Source organism: Hylaeus volcanicus, unplaced genomic scaffold (assembly GCF_026283585.1).
Source record: "Hylaeus volcanicus isolate JK05 unplaced genomic scaffold, UHH_iyHylVolc1.0_haploid 12237, whole genome shotgun sequence".
Lineage (NCBI taxonomy): Eukaryota > Metazoa > Arthropoda > Insecta > Hymenoptera > Colletidae > Hylaeus > Hylaeus volcanicus.
This window is the reverse complement of record NW_026533172.1, coordinates 1,590,609-1,609,633: the sequence shown is the minus strand read 5'-3', so window position 1 is coordinate 1,609,633 and position 19,025 is coordinate 1,590,609. Positions and strand designations below refer to the sequence as shown.

Here is a 19,025-nt window from a genome sequence, read left to right as displayed (position 1 = left end):
AGTATTTTTTTGTAATTTAAGAAAACAAGCTTAATTATTTATTTAGTTTTCCGTCACGACCAGCAAAGTTTCATGAAAAAAAAATATTTTCATGTCGAATAAGTCTTTTACTGTGTTATTAATTGACATGCTTTTTAATTTTAATTTTATATAGAAAGAAAAATTGAATCATTTGATGCGAGTCTGTCGGACAGTTCAAAAGTTCGTTTTTTTTTGACGGGTTTCACAAAGCCGGAGAATCGATTAGTACATTCATTGAATAAGAATACATCGAATATACAGCAAAACAGACCTGTGCGAAAAGGCCAAGTTCTAAGGAATAATGTGTTTCCTTTTTTGAATAATAAATTACATTAAAACGTATAACAAATGGATACACAAGTAAGTTTGACCTTTACTTTCGTGATACCTATTATGGATTGCATCGTATTGGTCAAAAGCAATTGTGAAATTTTCACTTCATGTTCATTTTTATTCGTCACAGTGAAGTTTTGAAGAAAAATGGGTTTCAAATATCAATATAAACGTGGTATTATCCCTTCTTCCGTTTTAGGGATTGCAAGTGGAATTTGTTTTTGGACTGGTTTATGCTTTTGTAGAGGTGTTTATCTTTTACTTTTTGACACTGGTAAAATTTAATTTACACTCATTGTTTGACGCTTCGATAAAATTAAATTGTCAGAGACTGTTCCTTTGGCGTCACGCGCACGCTATGAAGAAAAACAATTACTTTACTATCAAGAAGTATCAAATCAACTAGGCTCTTCTATTATAGCAAATCTTGTAAGCGAATATAACCCTGTTCACTTACTTGCTCCACTATGTATTCGTGACAAAAAAAACAAGATTGTTGATACTGTTACAAATAAAACGTTTTCAAAGAAATAATAGCCAACACAGAAAATTTGGCTAAAGGTTCTTTTTAAAGCACAGGTTTCATTTCTCTTATTTTATTCCGAATTTTTGTTAACTTTTTTTTTCGAGCTTTAAATTTTTCTCGCTCAAGAAGAAATAGAATAAAAATATATTTTAACCACATAATAATTTCTTCTGTTCTATCTATCACTATGTATAAAAAATAAAGTATTATTTTGTAATTAAACTGATTTTCATTAAAGTACACTAAAAAGGATTGTCTGATGAGCAGAATGGTTTTAGGATTTGACATTCTAACGTTTTCCACGATTTTCTTTTCATTTAAAAATGAGTGAAGGAGCTGTTGATTGGCCTGGTTTGTTGAAGTGGTCGTTGAAGTATACCGGTGTGTAAAATTCATAATGTATTATTATAAAAAAACGCAGTGCATAGTAAAACATATTTTCATTCATTATTAACGCAAATGATTCGTACGTGACGACTCACATTAGATTCAACGAGAGCTAAAAACTTAAAATCTTTGTCTAAGGAAGACGTTGAATTTATTGAAACGGCTATAAAAGAATCCGGTGCAACAATAGATCCATCAAAACTTATTGAAGAAGCTGTTCAACATTTCACCAACGATTCCCTTACAGGTTGGTATATTTTGATTTATTTCTTGGCTGATTCATTATAACACAAAAAATCAGAGACCGATAAAATAACAGCTCTTGTTACAATAAAAGATTGTGTTGACGATTTTCCTGAAGTTTCTCGCCACCTTGACAGGTAAATTCTCTATCAACTTTCTTCTTTATAACCTCCATATTTTTCTGAAATTTTTGGAAACAACCGTAATGTTTAAATTTTAACAGCTTACAAGTCTTACCGATTTTGTTGAAAGCTATACAAATGAATCATGAAGAAATTCGCAATGTTGGCTATCATGTAGTGTTTAAATTTTTTAGATCACTCTATATTTGGAATATTTAACAGATACTATCTTTTTCATTGTCAAATAATGAGAAGATACAAATAGAGTTTTGGAAGGCTGGCGGTTTAATTGAATTGTTAAAAGATCGTGAGGCTTTACTGACAAATCCACTAAATTTAAGTGCTCTTTCAAGTCTTATTCGTCAGGTCAAAAATATTGAAGAGGTGACCTATGTATTTCTTAATGCTTAACATAGCACGCTAATATGTTTTTTTAGGACTTTTTAAAATTGGGTGGTTTCGAGATTATAAGTACTGGAATACAATCCCCAAATTCAAAAGTACTTTTTCTTTTTTTTTACACATTTTTTATAGTTTTTTTTTTTCACTCTTACAAAGATTCAAATAAAAGCTGCCAATATTTTCAAACATCTTGCAATTGATGAATTATGCACCATTAAGGAAATTCTTCAAGCTAAAATTCCAGAAGCTTTCGCGTTTATGATAAAAAATATTTCTAATACATTTGGTAGTTATATTTCTTAAAAAATATATTTTCCTCTAGTCGCTTACATCCTTGTATTGAATGCTATTAAGATTCCATCCAATTGGGAGAATCGTGTTGCTTTGCTGTGCAAGAATTGTTACAATGTTTAACCAATGTTTCCTCTTGTGAAGCTGAACAGTTAGAAGAAGGTAGCATGAACGTGAACAGAAAGAAAAAATGCTATATAATCCTCGCTTAAATTGTGCTGTTGTTCTAGTAGTAAAAGAAAGAAATCGCGCTCTAGAATTACTTAAAGAATCCATACACTATCGCTTTAAAAACATTGACCCACAGGACCAATCATATGAGCAAGAAAAAAAAGTATGGCTTAATCTACTTTACTCCCTACAAAAACAACAGCATTTCAATTAACAACAAAAACGCAGACTGTTTATTTCAAAGGTATTTTTTTATGATGTCAGTAAATTTTAAAAAGTACATCTAGTCGAATATACAGCTTAAAATATATTTACAAAAATATTTCATTTTTTTTTATTAAAAATTTAGTATCAGATATTGTTAGAAATTAAAAAGCTACATAGAAGCTTTTTTTTTATATGTGGAAATTTTTCCATTATATAAACACATAAATTTTGAGAACGTTAAAAACGAGTTTTTATTGTCGACGTTGTAAAAATTGTGAAAGAGAAAAATAAAAGTCTCGGTAATGTTTTTCTAGATTTTTATTGTACTAAATGGTAGAAAATTTTTAGTTTTGCAGTCATTTTTTGAAAATTTTGTTTAAAATGAACAAGACTAAGATAAAACTTTATTTATCGAAATAGCAGAACAAAAAACACCGTAAATTAGAAAAAGCAAATAAAGACGATTAAAATATTACACACTAACATTACAGGAGTTTTTGAATATATGGTTTTATTATAATAATTTGAAATAAACTAATTTAAAAAACGATTGTTACAAAACCATTTCAAAACACTTTAACTCATTATAAAGTAGTAGCGTAAACAAACTGGTTCATGCTTTATTTTACCCTCTAGTTATAGAAGATTGTATGCCTACATGTTTTCTTTTTGTTGCATAGCTGATAAGACTACATGTTGTCTCATCCACTTTGGTTAAGATCGAGAGTATTTTCAAAAGTGAATCAAAAAGAATTCAAACAATAAAAAAAAAAGAAAACAGGGTTAATTATTTTTTAACCGAGAAATTTGAAAACAAGTAGGTTTTTTTTTTAACAATAAATACTATACAACATAAAATAAACAATATCAAAAATGTTTTATGAAACAGCATGTAAAGAGGGAGCAAAAAAAAAAGATTGATGCAATCAAATGATTCCTTATGTAAGAAAATGAACTTTTTGATGTTTCAGGTGGAGTGCATAAAATAATTCAAGAACAATGGCTACCACTACCGTTTCACGCGATTAGTATGTCTTTATTTTGGATAAAACATAACACTCTATGCAGTAGAGGGATAATAAAGTCTAAGAACGTTTTTTTTTTATAGTGACCTTCTTTTCAAATTAGTGCTCATTGGTGATACTGGGGTAGGAAAATCCTGCATTCTTTTACGTTTTGCGGTAAATACGTTGTATTTTTTTTAATACTTTATATTTTTCCTTTGTAAAAGTAACATTTTAAATTATTTTGCTAGGATGACTCTTTTACTGATTCATATATAACAACAATTGGAGTTGACTTTGTAATACGTAGAGATAATTTTTTTTAAATATCGTTCATAACATGTATGATAATTTTATTCAAGTAGAGATTCCGAACGTTGACAATTAATAATAAATCTGTTAAACTTCAAATTGTAAAAAAAAAACCTTCGCGCAATTTTTTTATATATATTTTTTTTAATACTTTATTGGTAGTGGGATACCGCAGGACAAGAACGATTTCGAACGATAACATCCGCATATTATCGTGGAGCTGATGGCATAGTTCTTTGTTACGATTGCACTGAGCCGGTAATTAATTCGGCCTCTCTATTCCTCAACTCGATTCAAAGGTTTACATATTATGTCTTATGCTATAGGAAAGCTTTGAAAATATCGATGATTGGTTATCGGAAGTCAGTCGTTACGCAAATGAGAATACTTGCAAAATTCTTGTGGGGAATAAATCCGATTTGGTTACACAAAAAATAATATCTACAGAACAGGGAAAGGTTTGCACCTTCTATGAATTTATTACTATAGTGTTTATTTCGCTTACACTTTATTCTAACAGTTTAAAAACTGATAATTTTGTTTTTAGGCGAAACAACATGTAAAATTAGTTTTATTGGTTTTAGAGAAAAGCTAATGATCTTGGTATTCCCTTTATCGAAACATCAGCCAAAGATGCTATCAACGTCGAGAAGGCATTCAATCTCATTGCGGAGCAGTTATTAAAAGAAAAAGAGGAATTTTTATTGAAAAATAAATCGAATTCCTCTGAGATTCATGATCCATCGTCTCGTGCACCAATTTTAAATGTTGATAATCCCTTAAATGATTCGTCGTCCAAATTGGCAAACACGCTTAGCTGGTGTTGTTAAGTTACACATTTTATCTCGATAGCCTGCCCCTTCTATTTCAGTTTTTTTAAAATAAATTAAACGCCATAATATGACTTTTTATAAAAATTTTCTTCTTGGTACATTAGGTCCAAAACAAATTACTATTTTGACCCTTCTTTATTTCAAGAAATATTTTATTGTTTGTGTTGAGAACTCAACCTGAATTCTGCATTTAGGAATAATTTTGAGTTTTTTTTTCCTATACAAAAAATGATTACTTGAATTGATGTTAATAATATCAAATCTAGATAGATGATCATAACATTTTTTTTTAATACAGAAACGTCATTACAAACAAATTCTACTGAAAAGCTTTGGTTATATTCGGTTACAACACCGTGACGCAACACGAAGCAAAGACTGAAATGTTTCGTTACTGTCTGCTTAAAACGGTAGCAAGTTGCCAAGATTCTATGCAGATCGAACAAGTTTCATTTAAAAACACCATCAAAACTTAGCATGTAAAGCCTTGGTATTAACTAACATTAGGAATTTCCATTGTTATGCCATAGTTCATTTCTACAATGTTCATTTTTTTTTTGTAAAAAAAATGGTTCGAAAAATTTTAAACAGTGCTAAAATTTTTGTCCAAATCATTTTACGTTTGAAACAAGATTCAATCGCAAAACTAAAACGACATAGTTTTTGTCTATTGTACTAAATATTTTATTTGTTGAATGTTTCAACAGATTAATAAATTTTTTGTTATTGTTTTTTTAAAATACCTGGTTAGTATTTCACTTTTAGTGAATGAATTCACTAGTGAAAATATAAGAACAAGTAAGTTGCGAAAGATAATCGCTTGATGCAGCATCCATTGTATTGACTTTAACTTCAAATAAATCAGCATTTTTGAGACAAACGTGAATAGAGCATGACATATTAACAGAATTCTGCAAGACAATTGTATGGACTTTGAATGAGATTATAAACAAATCTGGTCACGCACAAACCTCATCAATTGGTTTCATTTCAAGTAATCCATTACCAATCACTTTATTTTTCTTCTAAACAAAAGTACCAAGTCGTTATTTTGGTGTTTTCAACGGTGAGAAAACGATCTTACACGTATAACATTCATGTGAAATCCAGCTGAAAGGACTTTTGAAATTTCTTTCATTGACTCTGCGTATGGAAATCGAGACTGGCCAATGCGTGTTACCGTGATTCCATCTTGCGGTATTGCTTCAGTTTTCTTAGGAATAGAAATATTTTTTTTTTTTTTCAAAATAATTGAATTTTTCTTTTTGTATGTTACAATAGCATACTATTTCAGAGGGAACCATATATGAGAACATACAGGTAGGTAAAGTGGTTTTAATGAGAAATTGCTGCGAAATGAGATTTTTTCTCGTGAACGCACATTGTGAAAGGCATAGAATGACTAACCTTTTTTGAAATTTCATAAATTCCACGACAAAAATATCGGGGGGAATGAAGGAACGCGCTTGTTAGGCGAAGTCTCACAACATGTTGAACCTCACTTGCGTCGTTGTGTAAAACGGCAACATTTTGTAATGTTGGATCATAAATAATCTTTTGTGCTAAACCAATGCATGGTTCGACGGTTAAGCTTCATAACCGACACAACCACAACTGTTGTAAACAAGAAGAATAGAAATAGAAAATGAATTGAAACCTGTCTAAAATGATTGGCTCTTGAGTCATATTCTTCCAAGTTATCTGCAACTGTCCTTCTCCTTGATTATATGTTTGATTTACAAACGCTTGTACTGGATTTTCATCACACAATAAACCTAAAAGAAGAAAACAGTTTTAATAAGTAATGATTGAGTGTGAATTCTAAAACCTTTAGGTAAAAGACATAATTGAGACCACAGGGGAAATGGAGATAAATCATCAGTCGTTGTCACGGTTTCGCAACGATTTGGGTGCTCTTCGTGTTGATTGAACACTTCCAGATGATCTTCGTACCTCTCAAACGACGATTGCGCTTGGTTTTTTTATGTCAATAAAAAAATTGTTCACATAAAAGGTAAGCTTTTTTTTTTTTAGAAAATACCAAATTGTACGTTAGTTTGAGTTCTTGTTTCTGTTGAGCTTCCATCATTGGAAGAACTATTTAGAAAAAAAATAAATTAAAATATTTCAAAACAAAGTATACCAGCGTTGTGTATTATTATGTCTTAGCATTTCATAACGTACGAGCTTGCTTTATCAAAAGAGGACGTGTTGGTATCTTTTGTAAACGAAAATGTTTCTTTGAGTCTTGGTATTCGTAAAAGAATGTCTTGACTACGCGAAATATCTTGTAAATTTTTTGACGGCACTCCTCTAAGAGCATTGAAAAAAAAAATTCATATTTTCTTTTACCAATTGTTTTTTAATCATATTAACTTTTTTCCCTAGTGAAAAATTGCTTAAAATCATATATTGAAAACAATTTTAAAAACGCATTAAAAACAAAATATTTATTAAATTTTTCATTTTATGAAGGTTTTATAGAAAATACATTAATATTAGTTTTTTGAAAATTAATCTATTATTACAGACAGTAGCATATCTTAGGTAGGATGAAATGTGATGAATGGAAAATCTTTGGTCATTTTGAAACCCATGAAGTAAAATATTGATGAATAAACACGTATTGAAATAAAAAAAGGGGTGGGATGAATAATTAGTTGTTTTCTTTAAAAATATTTTACAGATGATTGTCTTACTTTTTCAATGTGAACAGACGAGAAGGTCTTATTAAGTTTGTCATATTAAAATCATTCTTAGGGAGAACCGGCATACATGCTAAAATAGTCTCCAATGAAGCCGTATCAAGCTTAAGTCCAATTATAACATAGGTCAGTTAATGGTGAATTCTGTTTGTATTAATTGACACTTACCGTAAGAAGCACGATGAATTCCTGTGCTCGTTGAGCTACTGGGAGATGTTTGGAAGCGCTGTATGTGCGAAATATTTGGGAAACCTTTAAAAAAAATGATTATAATAACAAGAAAAATGAAAAGGTCATGTTTATAATTAATCGGTGATTACCTTTTTTATAATTTTTTTATTGTCATAGCCTACTTTTAGTAAGGCTACTAAAAAAATGATTTTAACGTCTGTATCAACGTCATGTAAATGATAACATAACGCTTCATACTGTTTTTCTTGAGTAACTTTAGAGTAAATCAAATGACCGAATTCTCCTAGTATATAAGCAGACAGTCTAGCATACCACATACGAAAAAAATTATAACAAATTAAGAATTGGACACTACTACTTCACTAATTCTTTTTTCACACAAGCCCCCATTAAGAATGTGAACGCTTTGTAAGCAGCATACGCTTGAGCTTTATGATTTTCAGAATCCATTTGAGTGATTACCTACGCGTATGGATGTTACGGTTAGAATTGTGTAAAGTACAAAAAAAAAAATTACAACCTGTACGATTCTTCGCCATAATTGATCATTACAACTATTTTTTTCACACGAAAGAAGCATAAATACTGTATCTATATATCTGAGAATTTTTAAAAATTCAATTTTATATTTTCTCAAAATAATAGCCAACTCAAAAATTGAGAGTCAACGACAACTTACTCTTGAAAATTTTCAGAGTGTTTCTCAATTAAGTAGATCATTTTCACAAGTAAATCTTCAATGACTGGTTGGTCCAATGATATCTGTAAAAAATACCGATTTTGAAAATGATTAAATAAAAGGTTGCTTACCGTTAAGTATTTGAAGAGATGGCAAAAAATTAAGTTGTAAGTACTCTTTTGACATATGTTACAAAGTAAATTCATAGCTTGGTGACGCAAACAGTCATCGGGCTCGTCTAATTGCTTGATTATATTCTGTGTTATACTAAAAATCACATACGTCAAAATAAAAAAAAATCACTAATTGTATCTTGTAATAATGTATTGATTACGGATAGGTAATATTTAGAATATCTGAATGAACTGCGAAACTTGAAAGACTTTGTAGTGCTAAATATCTAATATTATGGTCCTGAAAACGACAAAAAAGGAACAAAATTTTTTTATTTTGGTTCTACAGTGACAATGTCAATCTACATGAATAGAACAAAGCTGAAGTAAGAGATCAGTCGCTTGATATTTTACTGTTGCATCCAAAACTGGACTGAAAACACTAAGAACGTGCACCGCTTCAAAAAATATTGCAGCAATCTAAAAAGAATCAAATATTATTTTCATCGTTCAATTTTTTTATGACTACATACAGTATTTACTTTACATCGATGTTCTTGTATGGTCTCCATATTACTTCCTCGACAACCAATGTACGAAGCTAAATTTGGCAATGTAAGTGAACGACTTAGAATATTTCGTACAATGCGATTTATATGTTCTAATAGACTATTGTCAAATTTTAAAAACAACGTTTTGTTACGCAATTGAGTCATTACTCATCAGATATTATGTCCGGAGAAAAAAATTGAAAAACTCGTAAAAGATTGATTTGCATCCAAGGATCACTTATACCGTAGTAAGTGTTTCCTGTAAGTTTTCGATCAAAGACAACTCTTATAAACATTCGCAACAGTAAACAGAACAATCATATCATGTTTCAAAAACAAAATACCGGCTAAGTGTATTAATGATTGGCGTCAATAAGCGAACAGTGTTAATTTCGGAAATTGATGATTCCAGTAACCCAAGTGTAAAGAGAACAATAGCTCGAATATTTTCCTTCTCAGCGTCTTTTTCAAAATGCTAAGAAATAAACAAATTATTTTGAAAGTTGCTGTATTAAAAATTTTCTTAATATAAAATAAATGGAATTTTTATTTACCTTTATAATTTTGGCGACCCATAAATCCAAATTACCAAAACAGCTTGGGCGACACCGGAAAAAATATAGAAGTACCAAGTAAGCTCTTCCTTGTAAGTCAAATGATTTATGAAAAAGAGTTAAATTTACTACATCGGCGAAAACATGATCTACTATATCGTCACATGGACTATTGGCTAAAAAGTTAAGAGCCAATGTAACAATGGGTATAGAACGAGACTTTAAATCTCGTTTTATTGAGTTGCTTAAAAGATTCAGCATTTTAACAGAATCTCTAAAAAGAATGGAGCATGCAATGTAACCAGTTTGTTTCTCAAAATATTTAGGTGATGCTACTAAAACGATTGATTCAAAGCGACCAATTGTAACTTGGTACCCCAACATATAGCAATATATCAACTTCCAAACAGCTTTCATCAATTCACATGTTTTTAAATTTTTGTTTTGATAAAATTTTATTCGAATATTTGCCAGCTCCTCCTCTACACGCCCAGCTTCATTTGCTTTACACGTGGAAGACCGTATATCTTGTATAAATTTATGTAACCCTCTAAACTGTTTTCGACATGAAGAACTTTGCATTATATTAAAAAGAATTCTTACGACTATGTTAATAAACACAATTACAATAGATATAACAAACTTTTTTACTCGAGCATTAGGTTACATTTTACATGTCGTAGGAATTGCAATTTTTCATGTAAGAGCAAGTTATTCAGGCAATCAGATCACGACGACATTAGTTTCTACTTATAATATTTTTTCAAAATCATTCACTGTAATAGAAAAAACGTTTCTGAAAAACAAATTTGATTTTTTAATGAAAATCAATAAAGTCGCGTGGATCATCTGAGTCCATGAACCGTATACAACCCTTAATCGTTTATGTCTTTAAAGTAATGTCAGTATAACTTTTTTGTTTTAAGTGAGTCGTGCCTTAAAAAATATCGAGTCAAATACAAAATGGATTACCATTGTTTTCGTTACATGGTACAAGAATTTCAGTATTATAAAACTGATTTTGTCGTGTAACAACCTCAAAATTTAATGCAAGTAATATTTCTTTTTATAATAAAAAAGTAAGATTGACGCGTTGCATCTCAACACAAAAAAATGTATATTTTTTATTTAAAAACCAAAAATTGAGTATGAGAAACTCATTCAAGAGAGCAAAGTTTGTAAAACAACGCGTAGGATATTTTGGGTTACTACTGGTTTCTGATTGGTAAAAGTTGAAAATTAATAAATCTTCAATTAAAAAAATGAAAGTTGAAAGCTACTTGTTAAATATCTTGTAATTAGTCTTTTTATACGTTCAATGAAAAAATATCCTAAGAAAACACATTAAAATGTGTTTTCTGTAAAAAAGTACGAATAAAACATTTTGTAAATTAATATTGTTTACTCTATTCACAACGAGGCGCTAAAATCGCGTAAAATCGACATGACTTTATTTTCGTTGCTGACGTGGTTGTAGAATAAACAAGGAAGTTTGTTGACACAATGCTTATTTTCTATTCACACACTAGTATGAGGTTTTTTTAACTTAGAAAAGCAAGGCACTACGTTAATTTGACAATATCAGTAACAACTGATGTTATTTACTACTTGATATATTGGATTTAGTCTCCCATTCTTCGTTCTTCCTTGTGTGAGAATGACCATGAATACAAACAAAATGACAGATCAGTCGAACCTAATGAAACATATTTTCTTTATTGTTTTCTGATTAAATATATGCAAAAGGTGGATTTTAATTACGAGATTTATTTTTTTTCAGTTATATTTTCTGATACTTTTTTTATATTATTCAAAAAGCATAGGATTTATAAAAAGCTACACTAGTGGGTCTTATTTCGCATTGATTTTACAATGTTAAATCATTATAAAAGAAACGTTTCAAAAACTACTATACTTCTTTTAACTCTTGGGTTCTACTATGTTTACTTCAGTTTTCATGAACTCACAAACAAAGCTTTTGTGTATGGTATTAACGTGAAATCTGAGGATGATCAAATAAGAGGTATTTTATTGAGTTGAAAAGAAGAAAAGAGCTCATTTTTATGTTGCACAAGATTTAATTAGAAGCAAACAAGAGATTTTAAAAAATAAAACATCTTTCAAGAATTATTTTTTACCTTTTTTTTTAAAAAGTAAAACATTTTTAAGAAATGAAAACGTAACTCGAAGCATCTGGACTTTAAAACCTTCAAGTTTTTTCTCCATTAAAAAGCAATTTATCGTTAAATCAATTCAATCTATTTTATTTCTAGAAACTTTTATTTATTTTCTTCTATCAGTTGCGTTATCTTACTTTTTTTACAGCACCCGTTTCGGTCAATCATGTAACAAAAATTTTAACACTTTACTTTTAAAGTCAATGGATACACGTTTTATGAGTTATCCAGCAGTTATAAGTCATAGTGGATTTGTTTCTTCAAATTTTAATTTAAAACATGACGACTTGGAGATGAAATTAATGAGTAATTTGTCTACATCCAAATATAATTCAATTTGGGGGCATGTGGCTAAAAAAAAATTCTTATGTTTATTTTTACTTGCTAATATTTGTACGTGTAGACGATTGTGGTGTGTAGCGACAAGAAATCATGTTATTACCATCTTCTTAACGATTCACTTGTTTATTGCTTTGTGTAAAACCATTGCTTTATATTATCAGGTCGGTGCCTTATCAATGCCTTACTTTTACAAAGATCTTTAGCACTGTTAAAAACGAATGACAAAGACAATGCTGCAATTTCCCAGTGAGTTTATTAACAGTTTTTATGTTTTTATTTCTATTATATACATTGTATATCAATAGATTTCTTTCATATGCGGATGATGTTAATAATATTCCAACACTTATTTTTCTTCTTAGTTATAACATCGTGATTGTGTTTCTAACAAAGGTACTTTATTAATTTAAATATATTGTGCATGTTTTGTAACTTTTTTTTCATTTAAAAAGTAAGGGTACTATTCAGTAACTTGATATTTTTTCATGTGCCTGTACTATGTCAGCTATGTTACTTAGATTGTCGTTCGGCAATGCATACTATAGCGGAAATTTTCCAAACCATTACTATTGCCGTTACTTTCCTTTTCCCTATCTATGTGTTGTTAACTTATTATAATATTCTTTCTTATTATGTGAAATATGTTTCCTTAATAATGGTCGCACTACACATCACTACGAGTATCCTTTTATTTTTTTTAGGTTTGAAGGTAATTTTTACTTAAATGTGTTAGCAAAATTTTTTAGCCTTAATCACATGTCATTGTATTTTTATCTACACTTAAAGGTTTCTTTTGATTTACAAAAGAAAGGAGAATCAAAGCTCAAATCTTCAAACGTTAATTCTCTTTCGTCTAAAGTACGACATTATACGTTTTAATAATAAAGTACCAAAAACGATATGCGTTGCCTGCGTTAATGTGTTCATCTATTAACGACTTTCAATGTTTCACAGATTATCCTTTTTACGGCTTTGCTTTCTTTTTTTCTACTGCTAAAGAGCTGTCTCTTTTTATGGTGTTCGCAACCTGCATTAGATTTGAATGGAATCCCTTTTGTTCCTTTTATATTTAACCATGTGGTAAGTAGTTTGGTGAAATACGACGTAATAATATGCAGTGAACACTATGTTTAAAGATATGTTTACTGGTTGAAATTGTTCCCAATTTACTTATTTTCAAGCTGACGGCTCAAAAAACGTTTTGTAAAAAAGATGAGTTGAATTAGAAGTTTAGAAATGCAGTGTGAGACAAAAACACTTTTTCGGCGTCAAAAAAAAAAACTTGCCAACATTTACCGATTATCTTTCAATGGGTACCCAGTATATGAAAGTCATGCTTATTAAAAGGTTTTGGTAAATAGATAAAATCACAAATGTTTATATAAGGGGTTTTATTCATTCACCTTGTTATAGTAACTCACAAGAAATTTTAAAGCCAATTACTTTAAATGACTCGTTCAAAAATTAAAAAAATTAAAATCACATTACATGTATTGATATCAATAGATATGAAAGGAGCACTTAATAGTTTTTTGATTTTAACAGTACAACTTAATTTACTGATTGATATAAACGATTGCTTTAACATTTATTCTTCTGACTCTGTAGCGAAAACGGCAAGCATTAAAAGAAATACAAAGCTTATTTTTCCGAAAGTACGCTTTAATTATCCGAGGGGATGATATTTAAGTCTCATATTTTTATTATAAAGCGGATGCTTTTCGACAGTTTTTGTGCTATAAATGCCTTGGTATTGAAAATGTTGTATGTCTTACTTCATTAGAGAAAAAAAAAAATTTTTAATGAGAAACGGAAATGCAGTATTGTAGGTTCATTATTTTCATCACGTATTGTCACGAAAAAAAAAGAATATGCACTAGTTTTCTCTTTCCGTTAATGTTTTTTAGTACGCACCGTTACAGTTTTTCAAAATAGAAAAACTATTAATGAATTTCAACAACTTATTGAACTCCCGCTGGGAACACATAAACAGCTTTCAAACTTAAAGATTATCTTTTCAACGATTATCAAATGTAGACAGTTCCTTCTTTTTATAGTACCATACGAAAACTTGATTTCACTGTATTTAGATGCATGGTGCCAATCAACTACTTTTATATTTTAATATGTCTCTTGTTAAACAATGTCTTGATATAACCTTAAAAAAGATTGCGTTTTTGTAGAGATGCTTCACGAACGTTTTGGAGATAGGCATGTGCAAGAATATAGAAATGTCTTGGTCAATGAGCTATGAATCGATAGTTTACGATACACGCAATGTGGAATAATTTGTTTTTATCACAGTATAATTATTACTCAATTTCTGCAATAGATAAAAGAACTAAAGAAAAAATTAATAATATTAGCAACATGCTTTATATCAATGTCCACTGGTTTTTGTGTTAGGCTTGTTTGTGTAGAAAACGTTAAACGGATGATATTCGTATACAACTTTTTTTGTAGTAATCAATCGTTATTAAAATACAGTGCGTGTATTGAAAAATATTTTTTTTTTTACTAATAATAGTACATTATTCACAATAGAATGAGTAGTGTATTAGTCAATGTCTTGAGACATTACGACAACTGTTGATGTAACGGGTTCAGTTAGCTGTGATAAAATAATTATTAATTTGTATATTTTACACAAAAAACTGTCAATATCGTCAGAGTATTGGTAGAGTTATACCAAAAGTTGTTGTATTGCTTCTTAATTTGTGTTTCAAATAATGTAACGAATAATAACTCGACAAGTTGTGTTGTCGAAGATTTTAGATAGATAGAATGTGTGTGGTTATTATAAATCAGTAAAAAGAACTTAAAAAATCTTTAGTAACTTAATAAATGTAATGTCAAAAGGGTGAGTTTAAATGACTGCATGGAATTTTTTTTTTAACATACGTTAGTTGTAAACATAATAGCAAAAATTCAAGTTTTTTTCAAACGAAAGGGCTTAAAAAGTAGATTTAGCATGTTACTATTACAGATTTAAATGATAGGAATGGCTTTAAAATTTTTTTACGAGAAAATGTAATTTCAAAATTTTTATATATCAATAAAAAGTAACACTCTCGAAAGTCATTTATATAACATCATACAGTGATTACTTTACATTCTTCTTAAAGTTTTTGTGAACATCAAACTTAAAAGTCAAATGCACTGCGTCGGTGACTCTTCCCAATGCAGTTTTTTAGGGTCTCATAGTATAAAGATTCTTATGTTATGATTACTTTTGGTATCACATTGCAGGTTTATGATGATTTCGTAATTTTCGTAAATATTTAATGTACTTGTAAATGATTGAATTATATTTTCTAGATAAGAAAAAAAAATTCTTTTACTCATGACTCAACAAAGATATGTTCCTTAAAGGGTGAAAACAAATAATGGCTGAATCAGTATAAAGAAGGATAAATAAAATACAATCTGTTTTTAAAAACAATCAAAAAAGAAATTGTTTAAAAAATGTGTGGGAAGCATTAATTAAAAAAATGTTCGATCACTCAATGCGTAGGGAAAGGAAAATAAAATATTCTTACTATGATTAGTTTCCTTAGGCCACTTTTTGATTTGATGCAAGAGGATTCTGGAAAAATACTGGAACAAGTACCAGGTACTCACGTTCTCAAGATAATTATTGTAAAGTGTTCCATCAAACAATAGTATGTTATACATTTGTAGTACAATTTCGTCGTAAATTTCCCAGAATATTTTTTACAAAATGAAGCATTTAAAGATTTTTAAAAGACGAGGTATTCCGTAAGGTCAACATTTCATGATGTGTTTGAACAGATTATGGTAGACTAATTTTTATATAAGTTTTTTCATCTTTCATGGCTTAGGTGCTAGTTTGATGTTAAACATTTTGTTAACACGTTTAAACTCAATTTGTAAACATTTAATTTCAGTCACAGTGAATTTAGCGGTTAAAATATGTTAAACATTCCGTTAACTATTAAACAAAACGCGTTGTAGGTGTTTAATAAGTTCAATTTCTTAAAGTTTACGTCTAAACGTTGACTTGGCTTTATCGTTCTATTAGTGAGCTTTTAAGTAAATTTCCAGATTCAGTTTTAAAGCATTTTCTTATAGTTATACATTGTTCATTTTTTTTTTTTGTAAAGCTCTAATTTTAGATTTTTCTTTAACTTAAAGCCTTTTTATTATGTATTTTTTGATTTTTTTCTTAGTTAATTTTTTCTATATTCTCTCTATATTTACGGTCAACAGTAGCTTCACGAATAATTATACACAAATTTTTGATGAAATGAAAAATAATATCAAGTCAAAAGAAAGTGCCTTTTTTGATCAAGAAGCTTCATCGTTTTCATTTGAAGCGAATAATAAAGAAAAAATTTTAATTCAGGCTATGTTTCTTATTAATCCTTACCATCAACAAGATATAGATGAAAAACATTTTAAATTCACAAGAAAAATTCAGTTAAATGTAGCACATCGTTTAATGCAGAAATTCAATACTGTTGAGTTCGGAGTTGCTAGTTACAGAGATTGGTTGTCATTGCAAGATTCAGATTCTTCGTGTTATTCCTTATCGCTACCCTTAACAAGGGATTTTAACGCATTTAAAACTGCATTAAACACTTTCCTATATCATAGCCTTCCGGCTAAAACGGAAACGAGCTTGATGGCTTTAAAATATGCAGCGGAGGATGTTGATGTTAAATGGAAACCGCAAAAGACCGAGCGTTTAGAAAATGGGGTTAATTATAAAGTCTTAAAACTAATTTTTATTTTCCCAACCTTTGCTCCAGTTTTAAACCAACCATTTTCGCATCTTATAAAATACAGTAAGTTTTTAATTAAGGACGCAGCGTGTCAATGTAGAATAGAAGATATGCCGTCTCCTTCAAATGTTAATAAAATTTTAAATCAACAAAATATAATTCCAATCGTCGTTACTAATACTCACTATGGAATCGATGAATACTGGAACAAAGTTATGAACGATGTTGCAGGGATAAAAATATCCATCGGTGCAGAAAATTCAGAACAGTTCTTATTGAACAACGTCAGTTATCTTGTAAAAAGTTTTATAAACGGAAGATTAGATTATAAAGGAGACACAGCCTATAAGAGTTTTAGTGGTGCTAATGTTATTAAGGAATTCAAAAAAAGTGGACGGGAACCACCTGATAATGTCACTTTATGTTCACTTAAAAGAATAGAAGACAAATATTTTAAGTATAAAGCAGTATGTCAGGAAAATTCGAGAAATTGGGCGGAACCTTTTTGCTTTGGAATCATGTGCGGGAAATTTAATGTTGTCGAACGGCAAAATTGGAATAATTACAATCCTGGATTCTACCATTTGATTTGCATAAATCCAAGAAATTCAAATCTCTCGATGCCTTCCATGGATGAAGTAGATAAGACTTTGTTATCATGTGATAGCGTCTCCCAAGGTATGGGAATTATCTTTACAAAATGTTAAAAAGACGTTGTAGGTAGAAGCCCTTCTAGAAATCTGATGGATACTGTTACATGTAAGTTGATCGGCAATTGTTAAGTAGATAGAATAGTACATTGAGAAAGTTTTTAAAGATTATGTACACTACGAAACAGTTTTTAAAAACAATAGAGTATCATCATATTAATTTTACGGTGCCCTCCCAGCCTCTCAAAGTGTCGTGTTTCCGAATGGTCCTAATAATAATAAAGCAAATGAATCAATAAATTTTGTTTCCTCATCAAACAATGGTTTTTCATTGTCTTCAAGAGCAAGTATCGATTAGTTTTATTACTTAAATTATTTTTTTTGTTTTAAGGCCCAAATTTGAGTTCGAGTAGACAAATTACACATTCTATAGCTTATAAACAAGAAGGCAAATCAATTCAGAGCTCACCCGCACTTTCTTTTGTGTCAAACATTCCAGAAGAAAATATGAATCAAGCTGTTGAATTAAAGACAAAAGGAGAGCATTCAACTACGTTCCACTCGCTATCTTCATCGATGTCTCGTACGTTTGTTTGCAAGTTAAACGTTTAAAAGCGCTTTTTTTAATTGTAGATTTCCTTTACCGTTCAATTTCGCCAAGAAATTCTAAGAACGCCGCAGGTTAATTTATTAAGTTATAAAACAAGTTAATTCGTTTTCTCAGACATTTTTGAAGAAAAAAAACCGTTATACAACAATGCAGATCATCAGAATCCTGAGATACCAGCAACACCAATAGCTGATGTGACACTTTCAACAAAAATAATGAGTGGAAATCCAAGAACTGAGATTGGAGTTGAAGGAGGATTATCTTTATTTCATGATGGAACAAAAATTTACAATGCGATTGAAATTCCAACAACGGGGCCGATTTCTCCTAGCAATCTGAACAATCCAATTACCGATAATAATCCTCTTAATACAAGAATGATAAACGGAGAAAAAGGTTCGACATCCACTGAGTTACCATCTTTTCAAGCTTTCGCACAATCTAGCATACTCTTAAATTCAGCTAGAAGTCAAACCTTTAGTAGAAGAGTTTTCGCACCTGTTACTCACACAGTTGGCGTGGTCAATACAGACACAACACCGGGGGTGCAAACAGTAATAAGTGCAAGTTCTACTCTTGAAAAAAACCCTCAAACTATAACTGAGTCGAATTACAATAATCATTATAGCAGTTCAATGACACACATAATTCAGGTTAACGTTCTTGACGATGGTGCCAAAAAAAATCCAAGCTTGCATCAAAATAAACATGTTAATTCCAACAGCGTATCAAAAACGCCAACAGGTAGCAGTTTAAGTGAAGTCATTAGTAGCGACCCTGATACCTCAACAAAAGCGCCAACAGGTCGCAGTTCAAGTGAAGTCATTAGTAGCGACCCTGATACCTCAAGAAAAG

The 19,025-nt window shown here is 30.0% G+C and overlaps 2 protein-coding genes and 1 long non-coding RNA gene across 11 annotated transcripts; 1 reads left to right on the top strand and 2 right to left on the bottom strand.

The window, feature by feature from the left end:
- Positions 1–979: 979 nt before the first annotated feature.
- Positions 980–4,950, top strand: LOC128884187 (uncharacterized). 5 transcript variants are annotated; one of them, XM_054137349.1, is made up of 12 exons: positions 980–1,083; positions 1,148–1,261; positions 1,368–1,514; positions 1,569–1,647; positions 1,734–1,806; positions 1,855–2,016; positions 2,070–2,132; positions 2,191–2,320; positions 2,389–2,487; positions 2,556–3,520; positions 3,675–3,884; positions 3,959–4,006. In XM_054137349.1, exons 2-10 carry the CDS (start codon positions 1,204–1,206, stop codon positions 2,708–2,710), a joined length of 966 nt encoding a protein of 321 aa, XP_053993324.1. In that variant the 5' UTR covers positions 980–1,083; positions 1,148–1,203; the 3' UTR covers positions 2,711–3,520; positions 3,675–3,884; positions 3,959–4,006. The 5 variants fall into 5 exon arrangements, with proteins under 5 accessions (XP_053993324.1, XP_053993326.1, XP_053993327.1 ...); XM_054137351.1 differs by lacking the exon at positions 980–1,083 and having other exon boundaries at positions 1,189–1,261; positions 3,675–3,731; positions 3,772–3,884; XM_054137352.1 differs by lacking the exon at positions 980–1,083 and having other exon boundaries at positions 1,189–1,261; positions 2,559–3,520.
- LOC128884188 (uncharacterized) lies at positions 1,508–2,532 on the bottom strand. The gene is made up of 3 exons (XR_008459266.1): positions 2,365–2,532; positions 1,748–2,308; positions 1,508–1,691 (listed from the first exon to the last, which is right to left on the bottom strand). It is a non-coding gene; the product is annotated as an uncharacterized LOC128884188 (long non-coding RNA).
- Positions 4,951–5,091: 141 nt separating the features above from the next.
- LOC128884186 (AP-2 complex subunit alpha-2-like) lies at positions 5,092–10,829 on the bottom strand. 5 transcript variants are annotated; one of them, XM_054137346.1, is made up of 23 exons: positions 10,250–10,820; positions 9,647–10,201; positions 9,437–9,567; positions 9,261–9,377; positions 9,075–9,210; positions 8,908–9,021; positions 8,763–8,842; positions 8,560–8,695; positions 8,429–8,511; positions 8,270–8,348; positions 8,108–8,211; positions 7,878–8,052; positions 7,726–7,809; positions 7,552–7,661; positions 7,037–7,165; positions 6,894–6,949; positions 6,681–6,824; positions 6,510–6,627; positions 6,260–6,443; positions 6,139–6,201; positions 5,937–6,065; positions 5,824–5,877; positions 5,092–5,763 (listed from the first exon to the last, which is right to left on the bottom strand). In XM_054137346.1, the coding sequence occupies exons 2-23, from the start codon at positions 10,061–10,063 to the stop codon at positions 5,614–5,616; spliced, it is 2,793 nt and encodes a 930-aa protein (XP_053993321.1). In that variant the 5' UTR covers positions 10,064–10,201; positions 10,250–10,820; the 3' UTR covers positions 5,092–5,613. The 5 variants fall into 5 exon arrangements, with proteins under 5 accessions (XP_053993321.1, XP_053993319.1, XP_053993320.1 ...); XM_054137344.1 differs by having other exon boundaries at positions 9,647–10,251; positions 10,314–10,820; XM_054137345.1 differs by having other exon boundaries at positions 9,084–9,210; positions 9,647–10,821.
- Positions 10,830–19,025: the final 8,196 nt, after the last annotated feature.

Bases quoted from the DNA above. Each gene is read 5' to 3' on its own strand.
- LOC128884187 (XM_054137349.1), top strand. From the start codon at position 1,204: ATGAGTGAAGGAGCTGTTGATTGGCCTGGTTTGTTGAAGTGGTCGTTG. The intron at 1,648-1,733 runs GTAAATTCTCTA...AAATTTTAACAG, and splicing joins GTTTCTCGCCACCTTGACAG to CTTACAAGTCTTACCGATTT. The intron at 2,017-2,069 runs GTGACCTATGTA...ATGTTTTTTTAG, and splicing joins AGGTCAAAAATATTGAAGAG to GACTTTTTAAAATTGGGTGG.
- LOC128884186 (XM_054137344.1), bottom strand. From the start codon at position 10,228: ATGCAAAGTTCTTCATGTCGAAAACAGTTTAGAGGGTTACATAAATTT. The intron at 9,378-9,436 runs GTATTTTGTTTT...AATGTTTATAAG, and splicing joins ATCATTAATACACTTAGCCG to AGTTGTCTTTGATCGAAAAC. The intron at 6,825-6,893 runs GTATTTTCTAAA...AAAAAAACCAAG, and splicing joins TCAAACTAACGTACAATTTG to CGCAATCGTCGTTTGAGAGG.